Below are 20,369 nucleotides of genomic sequence, written 5' to 3'. Positions count from 1 at the left end.
GGCTTACGTGCTGTTTTTCCACATGGCTGTATATAGAAACTTTCATGGAGACCTTTTCATCCCTAACAGTCTCCTGTCACTGCAGACGGTCCTGTGGGGAGGGAATGGATAGCAGGCTGAGGACATTCCACCTTCTTCTACCTGAACTTCCCATAACCCAGACATATTCTGGGACTTCAAAATCTCTTGCCATGACAGGCCTTACTAATTCTTCCCGCTTGATTTCATATTTGATCTCAGTAAGATTTTGCTCAGAAACAGGAAATCATTAGGAAAGTGTTGACTTGGAGGAAAAACAGGGATAAGAAAAGGATGTTTACCCAGTAGAGGAGGAAACCAGGCTCAGCGATAAAATGACAAAGGGAAGTGGAGCCTCTGGTTAAGCTGACCAACTGACTCCAGTGTTAACTCTTCCTGCTCTTCTCTGAGAAACCATAAGCAACCTGAAATTTTACTTAGATAGACTGAAAAGTGAATCTGAAATCTCATCAGAATTGGGGAACAAGGCTCTTATAAGCGGTCATCTGCTCCCAAAAGCTCTTCACCAACCAGCACCCCTCAGCCTTAGAAGACATTTTTGTAAGGCTCATGCTTACGTAAATTCCAAACACCTCACCTGTTACTATTCATAGCATCATCCCTCAACATAGATAGATGTGTCGTGTGTTAAAATAACTCACAGTATAGTATGGAAAGTTTAGATGACAAAATAAATGCATTAAAAGGTAATAATTCTAGGGCTTCCCTGGTGGCACAGTGGTTGAGAGTCCGCCTGCCAATGCAGGGGACACGGGTTCGTGCCCCGGTCTGGGAAGATCCTGCATGCCGCGGAGCGGCTGGGCCCGTGAGCCATGGCCGCTGAACCTCTGCGTCCAAAGCCTGTGCTCCGCAACGGGAGAGGCCACAGCAGTGAGAAGCCCGCGTACCACAAAAAAAAAAAAAAAAAAAAAAAAAAAAGTAAAAATTCTCAACACAGAGGTAACATCAAAAATGTCCCTTTAATGAAATAGACTTCCTAGGAAAGAGTGGCCTTCTTGTAACTTCAAAATGTCCAAATGTTAGGGAGAAGAATTTCTCTGAATGAACTTATGTACACACCACTTTCTCAAGAGCACAGCCTGAGTGTCATAGCATAGAAAAGTGTGCCAAAATCTATGCTTGTTTGTTCTCTGTGAGTAGATACTGAGGCATACACCCATACGTAACACACAGTCTTACTTCTCCTTTCACTTGGCTCCTTCCGACACTCCACTTGATTAAGCAGAAAAAGTTGGTCTAAATTATGTACATTCTAACTTTATAATTCTAATATAGAAATATCTCTAAAATTGAGGCTTTCCTTTTCAATTCAACTACTACTGCTTTTGTCTTGACCTGCTGGGACCCATAGCCTCCAATCTGATCTTTCATCATCAATACTACCAGCAAGTGACCTTCATACAATGCCAGTCTGATGTTATTATTCTCCTGCTTAAAAGATTTTGTTGGTTTCCCATCACCAAAAGATGAAATCCAAACTCTCTACTGTACCCGTCTCTACTTTGCCTGCTCTTGCCACACCCAACCTCATCTCTGCTTTTTTCTCTTACATATATTTCTCTCCAGTCACATTGAACTTCTCACCCTGCCTTATTAGCCCATTTATGCTTCTTTGACTTTGTATCTGCTGTTCTCTCTTATTGGAATATAGCAAATTCCTTCTCATCTTTTAAGAATAAGTTCAAATGTTGTCTCCTATACACAGATTTCCTGACTTCTCTGGCAGCCTAAAGCATATTTTATTAATTTTGATGGAAACAATGATTACATTAAAGAGAAATTATGAATATTGTATCCATCTTTTTTCTAGATGAATGCTGTCCAGTGAAACTTTCTGGATGATGGTAATGTTCCTCTGTGTTGTCCAGTAAGATAGCTGCTAGCTACATATAGCTATCAAACACTTGAAATGTGGTAGATATTACTAAAGAACTGAATTTTTAATTTAATTTATTTTATTTAGAGTAATTTAAACTTAAATTTTAAAAAATGTCCACACATCGTTAGAGTCTGCTAAGTTGGACAGCACAGTTCCTGCCTAATAGTTGGTGGTCAATACATTTTTGTTGAATGGATAAGTGGATGAACAGAAAAAATATCACTATGTTACATTTCAAGGCCATCTAGTTATTATATGCCTTCCACCCTAGGAAGAATACAAGGTTTCTCAAAGGTATCTAAGAGACATCTGAAAGTCATAGTACTAATTTCAGAACACAATGAAATTGATATGTTTAACTTAATTGTATAAATCAAGAATCAGCAAATGTTATCATAGTATATTCCCAAAATAGTACATAAAATATCTTAAAGATCACTTTTTAGCAGGATAAATCCTTTTACCAAAGTTATGAGAAAGATGAACAAAAAAGCTTGATATCAGATCTTTGACAATTACATGTTTACTTCCAGGACTGCATTCAAGAACTTGTATTTCATCTTGAGGAAACGTGGAGGGAGTATTGAGTTTACCCGGGAGTGACAGTTTAGATGAGAAGCTGGCATCGAAAGGAATAAGAAATGCTAGCAGCAGTAATAAATCATCCCTAAAATTTCACAACACAATAAATCTTAGTAAAGGTTTATTTCTTACTCATGTCATAGTCTGATATAAGTTAGGGAGGTCTCTATGGAAGCTCTCCTCCAAAATGTGGCTCTGGGGTACAGAATCCTCCATCTTCTGACTCTACCATCATCCATCCATCATTAACCTTTGGCCTCTACTCCCACTATGGAGGAGAACACAGTGTGTGGGAAGGTACATGAGGCACTTTATTATTTCAGCCTGGAAGGGGCACCCATCTCTGCTTACATTCCATTGGCCAGACCTACTCATAGGTCCAAGGTAGTCACAAGGAGCCTGGGAGATACAGAGGAGCATGCAGATATCAGTGAGTTCCAGTAGTCTCTGTCACAGTGCTGAAGGCAATAGCCAGATTCATTAAAATTACCCTTGACAATCCTTTTTTAAGAATTTTGAGTATATCCAAAATAGTTGGCTTGCATCAGTGTCTATACTGAAGGAAAAATATCCATCTTCAGATAGTGGATGATACTCAGCCAGGGGAAAAGCTCATGTTCAAGAAAGATAACTGAAGACCAGCAAAGGAAACATATTCACACATGTTCACTGTGAGGGCTGTAACTCCCTACACATTTTAAAGACGTCTCTCTCGGGCTTCCCTGGTGGCACAGTGGTTAAGAATCTGCCTGCCAATGCAGTGAACACAGGTTCGAGCCCTGATCCAGGAAGATCCCACGTGCTGCAGAGCAACTAAGCCCGCGCACCCCAACTACTGAAGCCCACGCGCCTAGAGCCCATGCTCTGAAACAAGAGAAGCCACCGCAATGAGAAGCCCGTGCACCGCAACGAAGAGTAGCCCCCGCTCGCTGCAACTAGAGAAAGCCCACGTGCAGGAACGAAGACCCAACACAGACAAAAATAAATAACTAAAATAAATAAATTTATTTAGAAAATAAATAAAGACATCTCTCAATAAATATGCATTTTTTATGACCATGCACTATAGTAGGAAAAGATGGGGACAATGGTAGCATCTTTTGTTGTATCCAGGAAATCAGGGATATTTCTATCTCTATTACACCTGAGTTCCAGTCAGTGAACCTTCCCTTTATTACAGAAGACAGGGAGTATGCTATTGCCTGGACTGTGTCACAATTTCCATTTTCCAGAGAAAACATTCACTCGTTGAAAGCAGTTTGGCATGCAGACATTTACAACATTGTAGCATTCCTCGTAGAGTCATCCATCATGAAATTATTCTCTGAGAGAAAGTTTTCCAGGGTGGGAAAATAACTCAATAGAACTTTTTCTTCATTTGAATACCAGAATTCATGCTTCTCTTTTGTAGCTGTACTTTTGTCATGAATAAGGAAGACAGTAAGGTCTTTGTCTTTAGGATTCAGATTTAAGGTATTCCTATTTACTAAAATAAATGTGTCTGCCAAGTAACAAGACTATGAACCAGATAATATCTTGCTGCCAATAAGTCAAAAGGAATGTGTGAATCTGAGAAAGAGCTGCTACTTCAACTCCTAACTGAATACTGACTCACCCTGTGCCAGACCTCAGCCAGTCAACAGCTGCGTGTGTGCAGCAGTGGAATATTAAGGAAGTTTTCTACAAGCTCAAATTATAGAAAACAGTTAAGCTTTCATAAGCCTGGATTTTATAAAGTTTACTCAGTTAATAACATCATTCAAACCCATGCATGGGTCTGTGAAGCACTCTTCTCATGTCCATGTTCTGGCTGTAATTAATACTGAGACAACCAGCCCAGAGTTGAAGTTTCCAAGTTATTTGGGCCCTGACAAAATTCTCCAAAAGAGGCAGGCATTTTGCTCCATTTATATACACATCTGCCAACATGTTTCATTTCTAGGTATAAGTATTATGCAAATATATCACTGTGATACCCTGCTATGGACTGCATGCTTGTGTCTCCCCAGAATTCATATGTTGAAGCTTAAATCCCCAATGTGATGGTATTTGGAGGTGGGGCCTCTGGGAGGTTATTTAGGTCATGAGGGTAGAGTTTTCATGAATGGGATTAGTGCTCTTATTAGAAGAGACAAGAGAGATGATCTCTCTCTCTCCATCATGTGAGGACCCAGCAAGAAGACAGCCATCTGCAAACCAGGAAGATGACCCTCCCCAGACCTGACGACCATACTGGCACCCTGATCTCAGACTTCCCAGCTTCCAGAACTGTGAGAGATACATTTCTATTATTTTAGTCGCCTAGTCTATGGCATTCTGTTACAGCAACCCAGACCACTATATTTACTCCTTGCTTGGCCTTGCGATAAATGCTGCACTTTCCTTCACCACAACCTGGTGTCAGTAGATTGGCTTTACTTCATGCGAGCAAGTGGACCCAAGTAGGTTCAGTAACAAAATCATATCCAGCAATATACCAAGGCTAATACAACATGATCAAATGAGGTTTATTCCCGGGGGGAAAAAAAGGTTGGTTTAACATTTGGAAAGTAATCAGTGCAATTTACCATATTTACAGAGAGAGGAAGGAAAATCATATGATCATATTAAAAGATCCCCTGCCCCCTAAAAATATCTGCAAAAATGCAACACTATATTGAAATTTATAGAAACAATGCCAATTATACTATTTAAAACACGAAATACTTAAAAATAAATATAACAAAATCTGCATAAGATGTGCTGAAAATTCAATACCATTTGACCCAGAAATTCTACTTCTAGATATATACCCAAGAGAAATGAAAACATATACCAATATCAAAACATGTACATGAACATTCATATATAGCAGCAGCATTCACAATAGCCAAAAAGTGGGAACAACCCAAATACCCATCAATTGATGAATGCGCAAATAAAATAGGCTTATATCCATACAATGGAATATTATTCCATAATAAAAATGGAATAAAGTACTGATATATGCTACAGTATTGATGAACCGTGAAAATATTATGCTAAGTGAAATAAGCCAGTCACAAAAGACCACAGGTTATGAGTACCTTTACATGAAATGTTCTGAATATGCAAATCTATAGAGACCAAAAGTAGATTATTGTTTGCCTAGACTGGGAGGTATGAGAGATAAGATTGGATTGAGATTAGGGAATGACTGCTGATGGTTACAGGGTTTCTTTTAGGGGGAAGGAAAATATTCTAAAATTAGTTTGTGGTGATGGTTGCACAACTCTGTGAACATACTAAAAGATCATTGAATTCTACTCTACAGTCAGCAAATTGTATGGCATATAAATTATATCTCAATAAAACTATTTTTAAAAACACAGGAGAAAGTTCTTTTCAACATTGGGATAGGCAAAAAATTCTTAAGGATTCAGTACATATAAAGAAACTATAAAATTATTTTTAAAAAATGATAAACTGGACTCCATCAAATGTTTTAAGTTTTGCTCTTCGAAAGACACAATTAAGAAAATAAAATAACAAGCCAGAGGTTAGGAGAAAATATTTATGATGCATATATCTGATAAATGACTTGTATTTGTAATATATAAACACAACTCAATAATAAGACAAACAACCCAATTTTAAAATGAGCAAAACAGGGCTTCCCTGGTAGCAAAGTGGTTAAGAATCCGCCTGCCAATGTCGGGGACATGGGTTCGAACCCTGGTCCAGGAAGATCCCACATGCCACGAAGCAACTAAGCCCCTGTGCCACAACTACTGAACCTGCACTCTAGAGCCTGCGAGCCACAACTACTGAGCTAGCGTGCCACAACTACTAAAGCTCATGTGCCTAGAGTCCATGCTCCGTCCACAACAAGAGAAGCCACCATAGTGAGTAGCCCGCTCAACACAACGAAGAGTAGCCCCTGTTCACCACAACTAGAGAAAGCCCATGGGTAGCAACGAAGACGTAACACAGCCAAAAATAAAAATTAATCAATTAAAAAAAAACAGAAAAATAAGGTGAACTCTCACTTCACACACACTAATATAGCTAAAAGTAAAAAGACTGAAAATAAGCGTTGACAGGACATGGAGCACCTGGAACTCTCATATGCTGCCTGTGGAAATTTTAAATGGTAAAACTACTTTGGAAGAGTTTGATGGCTTCTTAAAAAGTTAAATTTTCCCTTACCATTTGGCCCATAAATTCTACTTCTAGGTATTTACTCAAGAAAAATAGCAATATATGTCCACAAAAAGAAATTGTACACAGTTTCATAACAGATTTATTCATAATAGCCAAATACTGGAAAAGTCTCAAATGGCCATCAACAAATGTCTGGATAAACAAATTGTGCTATATCCATGCAATGGAATGTTACTAAGCAATGAAAAGAAAAACTACTGATGCAATAAGTAACATGAATGATTTCATGGGGTAAGACTGTCCTGAGTCTTGGCCTCCAGTACTACTTACTTACCTAATAAGCTTTCAGCTACTGTTCCCATGAGAATAGCAGTTCCCTTGGCAAGAAAATGCTATGCAGAAAGCCTAGTGAGTGGAATGGTCCCCAAATATCCATCAGAACCCCTAACACTGTGCTGCTGGACAGAAGCCCGCTCTTCTGTTTTTTGTTTTGTTTTGCTTTAGTTTGATTAGTTTGTTTTTGAGGATGAACCAGCATTTTAGCTAGAAACTTGGTTTTTCTTTATCAGAACTCAGGACTTAATATTTTTCTACAGTATTATGACCTTTACCTCTAAATAGCTTTTTGCTTTATTGCTAGGTTTGACACTTCCAAACTTATAACTGTGTATCCCTTTCATTTATAATAATTATTGCTTTTTTGTTAATTTAATGCACTGGTTTTGTTCCTTGAGTTTAGATGCAAAAAATGACACACTCTTACCAGTCAAATCTGAATAATGCTGGATTTTTTTTCCTTCGATGAGGAGAGAGTGGAGGTGGAAATGGGTGGGTGGTGATAGGGTTTCTTTTTCAATTTATGTAAGTGAGACTTGTTGGTTATACAAAAAATGCTGTCTTTCCTCACATATTGGAAGCACTCTTTCCGCGGACCGTGCACTGAAAGTGATTCAGGTGGGACTAACTCCAGGCACACGTTTTCCCTGACCCCACTATGAACAACAGAGGTGGGTATGTGCCCTTTAGATCAAGGTGTGCACGTGGCCTAATCAAGATAATCACAAACTACAGAGGAGCTAGATATATATGCATCAGAAAAACAAACATTTCTTTAGCTCTGGGATAGAGAGCTATAAGAATGACAGAATTAGAAATCTTTTTCAGTCAACTTATCTGGTCTCACAAAAGAAGCCAGAGTCTGCAGCAAGGAAAAATTTTATCAATACGCTAAAGGAAGCAGAGATAAGATAAAATGAGAGGACAGTTAGACTCATGACCATGTCAATGGAGCCCCTGGATTTAGACTCAAGAACGCTCTATCCCCCTAATTTTTGGTTACTTGACAAATAAATTCCTATTTTTGCTCATTCTGTTTGGTATTGGGTTTCTCTTACTTGTAACTGAGAGTCTTGAAAATAAAAAAGTATAAGAAGGAGAAACAAGTACTGTTAAGTACTGTTAATTACACCACCAAAAGATGACTGTATTTTTTAGTATTTTTGTGGGTTTTTCTTCCACTGTTTTTCTATGCATACTGTATTTATAATCATACACCACAACCGATATCCTTTTTTTGCTTAATATAATTATATAAGCATTTCTTAGGTAATTAAAAATTATTTGAAAATATCATTGATTATGGACGTAAAATATCTCATCATGCAACCATATTATAATTTTACCCACCCCTCCATTATTGAATATTTAGCTTGTTTCCAATATTTCTTCTTATGAATAATACTGCAATAAATATCTTTGCACCTAGAGATTTTTTTTCTACATTTAGGATTATTTCCTTCACACATAATCTCAGGAATTTAATTACTGGGCAAAATGTATGAACATTTTAAATGTCCATGATAAAATGTGAAAAATTTGTTTCCAAAGAGCTGTAAAATTAATAACCTCAGCAAAATTATATAAAGATACCAAATTCATGTCTCCATATCCACATTAAATATTACCACTTAAAACCATTTATTTTTGGCCGCTCGGCTTGTGGGATGCTAGTTCCCAACCAGGGGTCAAACCCAGGCCCCCTGCAGTGGAAGCACGGATTTCTAACCACTGGACTGCCAGGGAATTCCCTAAAACAATCTTTTATTAGTTGTATAGTTGAAAATGATATGGCATAACTTTGTTGTTTTAATTTATATTTATTAGAGAGAAAATGCATGAGCATAAATTTATAATTCATTTATTTTTTCCATCTTGTGGCTTGTCTCTTCTTGTTCTTGTCTATGTGTTTATTGGGGAAATTATGTTTTTCTTACTAATTTGTTTGACCTCCTTATAGTAAAGGTATTAGCATTCACATTTATTACAAATTGATTGTCTTGTAATTCTGTTGAAAACAATTGCCTTGTATTTTTTTTTAAAAAGCACAAGTTTAAAGCTTCATGCATCACATCTGTTTATCTTTTCCTCTATTGTTTCTTCTCTCATCTCAGAAAGTCTCTTTCCCCATTTAGAGACTTGATAGCCACTTTTATGTACATTTAGAGTGTTTTTAATAGTTTTGTGTTCTATTTTCAGTTGATTTAACTATCTGATCTTTTTGCAATATTTTTCAAGCATGTATGAGGAAAAAGCCAAGAATATTCCTTTGCTCTAAATAACCAAAATGTATAAAGCTTCTTTATCACATATTAAACTTTTTCTTGAATTTCATTTTCTTTATTTTTTTATACAGCAGGTTCTTATTAGTTATCTATTTTATATATATTAGTGTATATATATCAATCCCAATCTCCCAATTCATCACACCCCCACCCCCACCCCACTGCCACTTTCCCCCCTTTGTGTCCATACATTCGTTCTCTACATCTGTGTCTCTATTTCTGCCCTGCAAACCAGTTCATCTGAACCATTTTGCTAGGTTCCACATATATGCGGTAATATACGATATTTGTTTTTCTCTTTCTGACTTACTTCACTCTGTATGACAGTCTCTAGATCCATCCATGTTTCTACAAATGACCCAATTTCGTTCCTTTTCATGGCTTAGTAATATTCCATTGTATATATGTACCACATCTTCTTTATCCATTCGTCTGTCGATGGACATTTAGGTTGTTTCCATGACCTGGCTATTGTAAATAGTGCTGCAATGAACATTGAGGTGCATGTGTCTTTTTGAATTATGGTTTTCTCTGGGTATATGCCCAGTAGTGGGATTCCTGGGTCATATGGTAGTTCTACTTTTAGTTTTTTAAGGAACCTCCATAGTGTTCTCCATAGTGGCTGTATCAATTTACATTCCCACCAACAGTGCAAGAGGGTTCCATTTTCTCCACACCCTCTTCAGCATTTGTTGTTTGTAGATTTTCTGATGATGGCCATTCTGACTGGTGTGAGATGATATCTCGTTGTAGTTTTGATTTGCATTTCTCTAATGATTAATGATGTTGAGCATTCTTTCATGTGTTTGTTGGCAATCTGTATATCTTCTTTGGAGAAATGTCTATTTAGGTCTTCTGCTCATTTTTGGATTTGTTTGTTTGTTTTTTTAATCACACATTAAACTTTTTAATCTTTCTATTCATGCGCAACAATACTCTATTTTATTTATTTTTTTAACATCTTTATTGGAGTATAATTGCCTTACAGTGGTGTGTTAGTTTCTGCTTTATAACAAAGTGAATCAGCTATACATATACATATATCCCCATATCTCCTCCCTCTGGCTTCTCCCTCCCACCCTCCCTATCCCACCCCTCTAGGTGGTCACAAAGCAATATTCTATTTTAATTGCTATAATTTTGTAATACCTTTTATTACCTGGTAAGGCTATCTGCCCATTCCACTGATAAATTATTATTTTTGAAAATGTGTTCTTATATTGTCTCACCTGTTTGTTCTGTCAGATGACCATCACACACACACAAAACTAACACCTCTGAAAATTCACCAGTAGCAACAGAATAGGAAAAGGGGTATAACTACAAGTTATAAACTTCAAAATGTGGCTATTGAGGAAAGAGACAAAACATTCTGACAGATCAAGGCTCAGCTTCTGAGCCCACTGCAGCCCTCTACCTGCCACGACCGAACCCAGAAAGAAGGAGATTGGACAAATTCTTGAGATCTCTCACTAATACTCCCCAACCTGTGGTTAAACAGACTCAAGAGGTAAGTAAGCAGCTCAAAGAAACACTCCTCACAGTGTAGACCCCTACTTCAAGGTCTCGCTAGAAACAGGAAGAGCCCCAGGGAACTATCAGGCATCCAGTAGTATCCCACCGTGAGAACAGGAGGCATGGCCAACAAGGTGGATTAATCCTGGTACCAGATTTGTAACGTCATTTCAGAAGAGAGAGTAAAACCTAGGTCACAAAGGCTGCACACAACCACAGTGGAGGTCTGCTCCTACTCTTTCTGCCCTCAGTCTCAGAAGAGTGAATAGAAAGCAAATTTACCTCCACCCTGTAGCATGGGGGTGAGACATGCAAGTGTCAGGGATGGAAGAAGTCATGGAGAATTCACCATCAGTGTCTCAGAGAGAACTGAAGGTCTCAAAAGACCTGTCCACATTCAACACAAGCAAGCTAGAATCAGCCAGGTACACTACAGAAAACAGAAAGAGAAACACAACATGCCAAAGAGAAGCTGAGAACACAGTCTGGGAGAAAAAAAATATACACCAAGCCAAAAAAAATTTTTTTTAACTTCCAGTGAGTGCCTGTTCTATGGAAGATTGTGATAATAGCATGAATAAAATAAGATAGATCTCAAAGATAAGAGGTAAAGCAACAGAACTTCCAGGACGCTATTAAGTGAGAAGGGTGAAAGTAAGCATCCTTGTTTTGTAAACAATTTTGATGGGAATGCATTCTGTGTTCCACTGTTTTATTATAATGCTGGACATTGTTTTGAATGTGTTATTCTTTATCATGTTAAGGAAATAGCATTCTATTTCTAATCCATAAAATGTTGTAATAGCAAATGGTTGAACATCAACTCAACCTATTGCAGCTGGCATAAACAAGCTCTTTTGCAAGAACTTATTTTTTCTTGCATCACACTTACAAAGAACCTCAGTGCAGTCCTCAGAACTTGTCCACATAAATGATGAGTGAGACATTTCATCATATTTCCTTTTAACAACCAGACTTTCTGTCATATAGCAAATTCAGTGACTCATTTTTCAAAGGCAAGTTTTTCCACTGCTGTTATTTACAGGATTGCCACCATTAGGACTACAGGTTGTACAAATACCCTGTTGCCCAAATGTCTTTGGGTTCACTCTTTCTACAAGCATAAACTTTAGAGTCAGACAGCTCTGAGTATGAATCCTTGCTCTACAATTTACTAATTGTGGCTTTGGATCACAGCCTAACCAGTTTTCTTATCTGAAATTTGGGTCTAGGCTATTTAATATACAAAGCATTATAAGGATTAAATAAAAGAGTGTGTTTCAAGCAGGTACTTCAAATGATGACTTATATTATTATTATTGTTATTTTTTAAATTATTATGTGTTTGGCACATAGTATATACTTAATAAATATTTACTGAATGAATGAATGATCTCTAGAAATAATTCAAAGATGAAATAGGAAGTCTCTGCCCATAAGAAATTTCCAAGCTAGGAAATGAATTGCCAATAAAATAAATATAAATGAACTTGAGTTCTAGGTTTGATTTCATGGGGCCTGATGACTTAATTCTGTTACCCCATTACCAAGTATTTTTCCTAACTAGACCTCAGCCTGGTACCGGGGCACAGTCATAGATTAACTCCTGACCCATTATACTCTTTGGATATAGATAGCAGAAATCAACTCAAGCTAGCTTAAGTTAAAAGAGAAAATGATACAAAAATCCAGGAACTGATGTCTCATGTGATCCATGGACAAGTATACAACTGAATGTCAAAAAGGACTGGAACCAAAAAGCGGAAAACTTCTGGGAACAAGAGTTTCTCTCTCTCTCTCTCTCTCTCTCTCTCTCTCTTTCAGTTTTGTTTCTCTCTGAGCTGCTTTTTTTCCTGCACAGCTGGCCTTCTTCTATCTCTAGATTGAAGGGCAGAAGGTGGCCACCCCTGAGTCTCAAATCTGTATATTTTTCATCCATCCTAATTCATAGTCCTGGAGGAACTCTGGATGGCCCAGCCTAGATCAAGCATCTGCCTTGGTCCATTCAATGGTCTCTAGGAGAAAGGGATCAGATTGGACTGTAGGGCGGCCTGATGGGTGTGGCCATAGGGTGGCCCCATCAGGAAGGGAGAAATGGAAGAACACCCAGCAGGTGTCCACTACACTCAGTACAGACTGACGCTTGACCTGTTTATAGCCCTAACTCTCACCACAAACTGAACTGCACATTAAACATTAATCCTTGTCCCGGAATTCCACTTACACTGATCTTGTGAAGCACACATAACAAATAAAGGGAAGTGGTCTCTGCATTTTCATTGCTTCACCTACTTTTGGGAAAATGTGGTTTTTACATAGTGAATTTCGTTCAAAATCATGTTTACTTGCTGTAAAATACCTGAGTGAAAACTGAGAAAGTCAAAGGAAAAAATCTAGTTCTTTCCAAATCTCACTAAAAACCTGTAAATTTCCAAACATTCCTAAGTAAAGCACTAAATGAATAAAATTTCTGAATTTGAAGGTAAATATTTCTGCTTTGATGCCTGTGGTGGAGTCATGCTGACTGCTTTCATCACTGCACAGCATGGGATGTATTCTCATCAGTCGCTCCATGCACAGGAAGAATTAGAGGCTGGGGTTATAATCAAGACCATACTTGGCCCCAGCCTCCCTTGGTTAAGGAGTTTTTGGTACCCTCCACGTTCTTTCTTCAACAATGGTCTATCTATCTCAAGATTGGACTTATTTTCTTTGACTTCCATCAACTTCAGCATAATGTATATGCCTTCTTGGACCTACTGCTATCCCTCAATCCCTTCCCTTTATCCTTCTTCAGGACTATCATGGGACATCGGGTGCCTGGTACTAGCCAAACTAAACTAACTACAGTCTACCTTTCCCACTGATTACAACCAAAAACTCTAGACAAAATGCAAAAAACAAATACCTGAAGAGTCTAAAAAGTAAATAACAGCAGGCAGATTGAGGACTAAAGTCAAAACGTGAATAGCAACTCATAGCCTGGGTGAAATCACCTCTTGCTAACCAGAAGACCAGGAACAGCAATTCCTGAATGACAGACGTGTAAGGGAAATCCCACTTCTTTTTTTAAGCACGTTTTCTTTTCTCTGTTCTCTCCCAGCTCTGCCCTGAGATCAGCCCCAAGCACTGGGCTGCATTGCCACAGAAGCAGAGGCAACACAAGCATCTAAAATTCAACCCCCGCAAAATCTCTCTCTCTGACCAGAGAAACCAGTGAAATGGACCACGCTGTTCAAATAGTGTGGGTGATCCCTGCTATTTTTTTTCTTTCTTTTCTCTTGCTGTTTTATCCCCAAGGACAGCCCCAGTCACACAGGACAGCACAATAGTGCAAGAAAATAAAACTCAGAGAGAACGCTAGCTTCCTGGCATTAAGAATCAAGAAAAGGAGGGTCCCTGTGGGCTGGAGAATATAGGGACATGCCAGAGAGGAAAGAGCTGGGAAAGGACATCTTCTAATTCTGTTCGGGACCCTACATAGGACCCAGACTCAACCCCCAGTGTACACATGCAGAACAGACCTAAAGAAGCATAACAAAGGCTTCAAGAATTAAACTACTAAAGTCCCAGACCAAACTCTGAGTGGTGCATGTGACAGATAGACCCAATAGCATAGCAAAGTCTTGAAAACTGAGTTAACATTGGAATTACCACCCTTAGAAGGTGAGACACAGCTTGTAGTCTGAACTTAAGCCAACCCCTCTTCCAGAGAGCTTAGAGTATGTGTGACACTGTGTCCAGTGCTGTGAGGATCCCACCCCAGCCAGATGTGGGACGGTGAGCATGACCAGACATTAGCTATTTGTTGAAATTTTAGAAAAAATCAATAGCAATTTTCCAGCAATGCCTCTCTGAGAAACCTGAGAAAATTCAAATATAACATTAAAAGTTTGTTGTGCACAGTTGTTGTTTTTGCATTCATCATCCATTCTCCCACTCTGGTAACTGTGTCCAGATTTTGTTTTAATGAAAATACCCCTTCTCTAGCTTAGCCATAATCAATTAAGTCAATAAATATATTCCATCCTCCTGACTCCAGTGATTGGTCAGAGATGAACACACAATCCAGCCGGAGCCAATGAGATGCAAGGAAATCTCATTCATCATCCACAAAATAGAGTCCTGATTAACACAAGGTTTACCCCTTCATCCCTCTCTAAATCCCATGTATTTCTCCAAAAATGAAAACAAAAGCCATATGATACAGGTGCTTCTACTTTTAATGATGAGCAACAGTATCTTTACTTGTAGAAAATAATGATATACAAACATTTTAAAAACCAAAGCTTTATAGGTAGAAATAATAATCACCTAAGGAATAGCCATACACATATAAAAGGAAATCATTCAGAATTTAAAACTGGAAGCAAAAAACTAAGTTTTCCATTTCTACATTTATACAGAATGGTATTAGCTCTGCATTGGCTAAAATCTTTGAAGAGCATCTCTCAAGCTATTGTCTCCTGAGAGGATGTTTACCACCATCAATCATCTGTAATCCCCCCCGCCTTTTTTTGAAGAATATTTGACAATTAAAAATGTGTATATTTAAGGTGTACAATTTGATGATTTGATATAGATATACGTTGTGAAATATTCACCACAATCAAGCTAATTAATGTATCTATCACCTCAAACAGTTATCATTTCTTCTTTCCTTTCCTTTCTTTCTTTATAATTCTTAAAGAACACGAGTAGATTCAGGAAGCCCAGGTCTTCCCAGACCCTGTTGGTGCTCAAAGAAAGAATGGTTTCCAAATTCCTTCATGGGTTTTGCATTGAAGGCTCAAGCTACTTCCTTGAGGGAAAATTCTTTAAGTGTTCTGGAAAGCACAGTCATCCCGAACCTTGGTGGAAAAGATTCAAGCTGTCCAGTGGAACAAAGATTGGGTGTTTGAAATCAAGTAGTTTCTAAAATGAAACTGTTTTTTTTTTAGATAGGTATTAGTTTTATGGAGAGACTGAAATGGAGTTAACTCTGGGTAGATATGAGGTTCCAGTGCTTGCTCTTCATGAGGCATTTATCAAGGACCTACAAGGGGACTTGGGATGAAGGAAGCACAGTCCTTTCTAGGCAGTTGTCCCTGGCCTGTGGGAGGATGTTTCACAGACCTAGGACTCTTATCCAGGGTAACGTGTAGAGGGGCAGAGGTGTGACGAAGGCTTGCAGGAAAGAGACATCACATCAGAGAAGCTTCCTGACCAGGTGGACTTGAGAAACAGGGAAGATGTCAACATATGGAGATGGAGTTGACTTTCTGGGCCAGAGAGAAGAGCATGAGGAAAGACACAGAGAAGAGGAAGTACAGAGTAGTGCAGGAGCCACTGAGTAGTCCAGTTGGAAAGGGACGTAGTCATAGAACCACCTTCTCCGAGGGAGTGCTACTGGGGAAAGGCTTAATGCATAGTGAAGGCCAATCCAAAGGCCCTCAGGCAAGCTGGGTGAGAGACCCCTACCAATACCCTCCAAAAGGCCATACACTCCTTAAAACAGACACTGTATACTGGAAAAGGCCCACGGCCCTGGGTTGGATTTCTAACTCTGCCACTAAATGCCTGTGTGACTTTAGGCACTCACTTAACTCTCTCATCCTCAGGACCCCAAGTGTAAAAAGAGGAGAAGAGTATCTTTCCTGTGTACTTCACAGGATCGGCATGAACATAAGGAAAAACAGTGGGCACAGAATAGCACTGTCAAATCTTTCTTGTAGTTGGTTATCTTGTCATGTTTTGAAACTCCCCAGTAAATGTTACCATCCTTCTAGTATTACCACTACATAATAGATTTTTGAGGCCAAAGGATGTGTCTTCTTCGGGACTGTCTGGGAACACAGTATATGATTATTTGAAAAGGTACTTGATGAATGAATAATGTTCACAGTCCTCCAACTAGATAATAAAATCAGTCTCCTAACTACATTGAAGACCTGTGGACTCTTCTTTGACTTCGGGCTGCTTGGCCCAGTTGAGGCTCTGAGTTAGCGGTGCTCATTCAATGTCATGGTAGAGAAGGAAGCCTGTGAAGGTGGAGTCATGGACATTATCTGCATAGACCCCATTGTTCTCTCCATCCCCATACACCTGGAGCCAGACCTGGTCACCCTTCTCCAGATAGAGGAGCACAGAGCCAGAGGCCTGGTCCACATTCTTGTCCTGGAACTGGTCATAGGTGAAGAGCACGGCCTTGTCCTTCTTGTAGAGGCTGACCTTCACATCCTTCAGGTAAACTGTGATGTGGTAGGAGAAGTAGTACAGTCCGGGAACGTTGCAGTAAAATTTGCCAGTGGTGCTATCATAGTGGTTTTGCTGATTGTAGAAGATCTTGGTAAAGCGAATGGGAATGTTGGGAATGGTGACCCGGGTCTCCAGTCCCACACTGAATGCTGAGCGGTATACATAGGCACTTTCTCCAGGTTCTCCTTTTCTGCCTGGGGTTCCTGGAAAGCCTCGGGGACCTTCAACCCCACTCACTCCAATTTCACCGGTGTCACCCTTAGGACCAGCAAAACCTAGAGAACGAGAAGACCTTAGTGACCACAAAAACAGAGCTCCTGTTTAGGTCGGTTCCAGCCTAAATCACTGTCCCTGTGGCCCCCTACCTACAAACTGCTTGACTTACGGAGCAAGGAACCAATGAGAGCTCCCAAAGGGGACAACTGTCACTTCCCCCTCCACATCCCCTGCCCCACAGCAGGCTCCCATAAATTCATCTCCAACCTTATCTCCTATACATCTCCATCACTGATGCTCCACCCTGCCAACACTTTATGTGCCAGCTCAACTAACTATACATCTGCTTTTCTCTGCCCTCCGTCTAGGCTGCCCTCCCTCCTTTATTCTGCCCACACATCCTTCAAGGCCTCGCTCAAGCCCCACCTCCTCCTGAAAGCCTTCATTGTTAACCCAGGTCTGCATTGAGGGCATTTTCTCTCTATTCCACTGTTTAGGCACTTGTCCACATTCACTTCAGCATATTTGGAGTAGACTCTCTTGTAGTAACCTCTAACAGTCCTGTGCACTAGAGCAAGAGTTATCCAAGAGAAGGACTGTGGCCTGCAGGAGGTACCAGGAAGTATGGTTGAATGCCACTGGATGGAATGGGAATTAAGGCAAAATTAAGGGAAACAGGAATATGAGCAGACTGGGAATAGGGATGGATGAGGGCGGGGATGGGGAGAGGATGGGGAAGGTGGTGTAGGTAGAGCAGAGTCAAGAGTACTTGGTTTTAAAGGTACCACGTGTGTTTACCTTTGAAAGGTCAATCCAAAATCCACTTCATATTGCTTATGGGTCACATTAAGAAGCTTTGTTCCTTCCCTGTGTGTAGACCTTAGTTAATAACTATTGCCCTCCTATAGTGCTAGAAGCTCTCTTCTACCCAGGAGAAGTCTGTGACAGAGGAGACTAAAGACCTTATTCTTACCTGGATCTCCTTTCTCACCCTTCTCACCAGGGGTGCCATCTCTGCCATCACGGCCTGGAGCCCCGTTGTGGCCAGGATGCCCTGGGATGCCTGCCATCCAACCTGCGCAGGCCCCCTTGGGGATGGGAAGGACTTCAGGCCCTTCAGTGTTTTCCTGGCCATGACTGGGCAGGGCTAGTAGCAGTAGAACAGCTCCCAGCAGCAGCATCCTGAGCCCTGGAACCCAGATTTGTGCTGTCAGACACAGAAGAGTGGACCCCACATGGCTCACCCAGTCAGGACCCAAGCAGGACTCTGGCCAGTTCCGCAGAGTCTGCCTCTGAGACCTGCTCTCTCAACACTCACCTCTTCCAGGGAGAATCTTCTGACTCTTTCAGCCCACCTTGATTTCTCTCTGCCCTGAAATTTGCAGTATTTAGCATTATTCTTTGTGTGTGTGATCTCCTTTCTTCCACCATCGGTGATGGTGAGACAACACTCCTCCAATTCCTCATATCTGAGCACAGTACGAGGCACAGGGAAGGCCCCAAGAGTCAACTTGTCATGAGCCTATCCCTTGAATTGTCCAAGAATGATGATTCAGATCATCACATTCAACTCTAACCAACTTCCTTCTCTCCGGCTCCTTCCTTTTTCTTCTCTACCTCCCTTTTCTTCATTTTCTATGTCTGTTCCTCCTCCTTTCTTTCCCATTCTCTTTCTTCCTCTCCCCATTCCCTGGGCCACATGTTAGACCATTTGGTATATTATGTACGTGCACACACACATGCTCACATACGCATATATACACATGTACAACCATACACACACATGCACAATGCACACGCGCGCACACACACACAGCCTTAGTCAGACAACCAGCGACACACTGTCCCATGAGAATATCCACTGACCGCTGCCTGGGCCACACTTAGCTGCACCTCGTCACCTGCCTGATCCCCACACAGCCTGCAGGACACAGTGGGCTGTCCTCTCTTTTAGGAAGTCTTCCCAGTCCTCCTTCCCCAATCTGGTCTGCTGTCCCTCCTCTGTGCTCCCCCAGTGCCCTCACTTATCTCTAGCATGGCACATCTTGCACCATACTATAATTCCTGACTTGCTCCTGCATTTCAGTCATTAAACTACAAGCACCATGGGGCAAAGTCTAACCCACTACCAGCACAAAGTAGGGACTAAATAAATAGTTCTGTTAAAAAAAAAAACAAAGAGCAAGAGAGCCAGAGAGAGAAGGGAAGGAGGAAAGAAAAGAGAAAGGAAGGGGGAACGAGGGAAAGAGGATGGAGTATGTTTAGAACATATATTCTGGGTACCCTAGCAAAAAGCTCAAGGGGCACAGATGCCCAAGGGACTCCCTGTCTCAGAACTGGCCCTCCATATCCCCTCCCGGAAGACAGTCCTTTACATGCACAGGGACTCTGGTCCCCATCCACCCGTGCCTCTGTTATTAGGTGATCTTAGCCCCCCACCTCTGATTGCCGGGGTGTTAGTCTCCCCATCCCTCTCTCACCAGGGAGTGGAAAGAAAGCACCACAGAGGGGAACAGGGCCTAGGATCCTGGATCACAGGCATCACTAAGACCCTCTGTGGAGTTTGAAAGAACTTGATTCTAAATAAAACATGGTCCATATGTATTTTTTTACCCTAAACACTCAATATTTTTCATCAGTTTGCTTGTCTCATAGATTTCACAAAGCCTCCAGAATTGAGTTTGGCTTCAGGAGACATTTCCTCTGTGAAGGATGGAGAAAAGACCCTGATTAGAAATCTTACCCCAAAGACATGCATGGTGTCTGGAATCCCACCCCTATGGCCCATTGCCTGGGGCTCTATAATGCCCCCTCCATGTGACACAACCCACTCATCTTTCATATGTGTATGTGAAACTTATCATATATATATATGATAAGTTTATGTATGTTATATATAAACTTATATATGTTTACTGTATTTATATATATATATATATATATATATGCTCACCTTTCATACACACACACGTGTGTTCATTAAAAATAGTAAAAGAGGGAATTCCCTGGCAGTCCAGTGGTTAACGGACTCTGAGCTTCCACTGCAGGGAGCATGGGTTCAATCCCTGGTCGCGGAATCCCACAAGCCATGAGGCGCAGCCAAGAAAGAAAAATAGTAAGATAAATACTTTGAAAACTACAGAAAACAAAACAATCCC

General features: G+C 40.3%; 1 protein-coding gene across 1 annotated transcript; it reads right to left on the bottom strand.

The window, feature by feature from the left end:
• Positions 1-16,749: 16,749 nt before the first annotated feature.
• On the bottom strand, positions 16,750-18,392 carry ADIPOQ (adiponectin, C1Q and collagen domain containing). The gene is made up of 2 exons (XM_060100115.1): positions 18,185-18,392; positions 16,750-17,270 (listed from the first exon to the last, which is right to left on the bottom strand). The coding sequence occupies exons 1-2, from the start codon at positions 18,390-18,392 to the stop codon at positions 16,750-16,752; spliced, it is 729 nt and encodes a 242-aa protein (XP_059956098.1).
• Positions 18,393-20,369: the final 1,977 nt, after the last annotated feature.

The sequence above is a fragment of the Mesoplodon densirostris genome, chromosome 5 (assembly GCF_025265405.1).
Source record: "Mesoplodon densirostris isolate mMesDen1 chromosome 5, mMesDen1 primary haplotype, whole genome shotgun sequence".
Taxonomy (NCBI): Eukaryota; Metazoa; Chordata; class Mammalia; order Artiodactyla; family Ziphiidae; genus Mesoplodon; species Mesoplodon densirostris.
This window is presented reverse-complemented; position numbering and strand designations above follow the sequence as displayed.

Excerpts from the sequence above, each read along its gene's own strand:
- ADIPOQ (XM_060100115.1), bottom strand. The coding sequence starts at position 18,392 with ATGCTGCTGCTGGGAGCTGTTCTACTGCTACTAGCCCTGCCCAGTCAT. Across the intron at positions 17,271-18,184 it reads GGGTGAGAAAGGAGATCCAG|GTTTTGCTGGTCCTAAGGGT; the intron begins GTAAGAATAAGG and ends CTCGTTCTCTAG.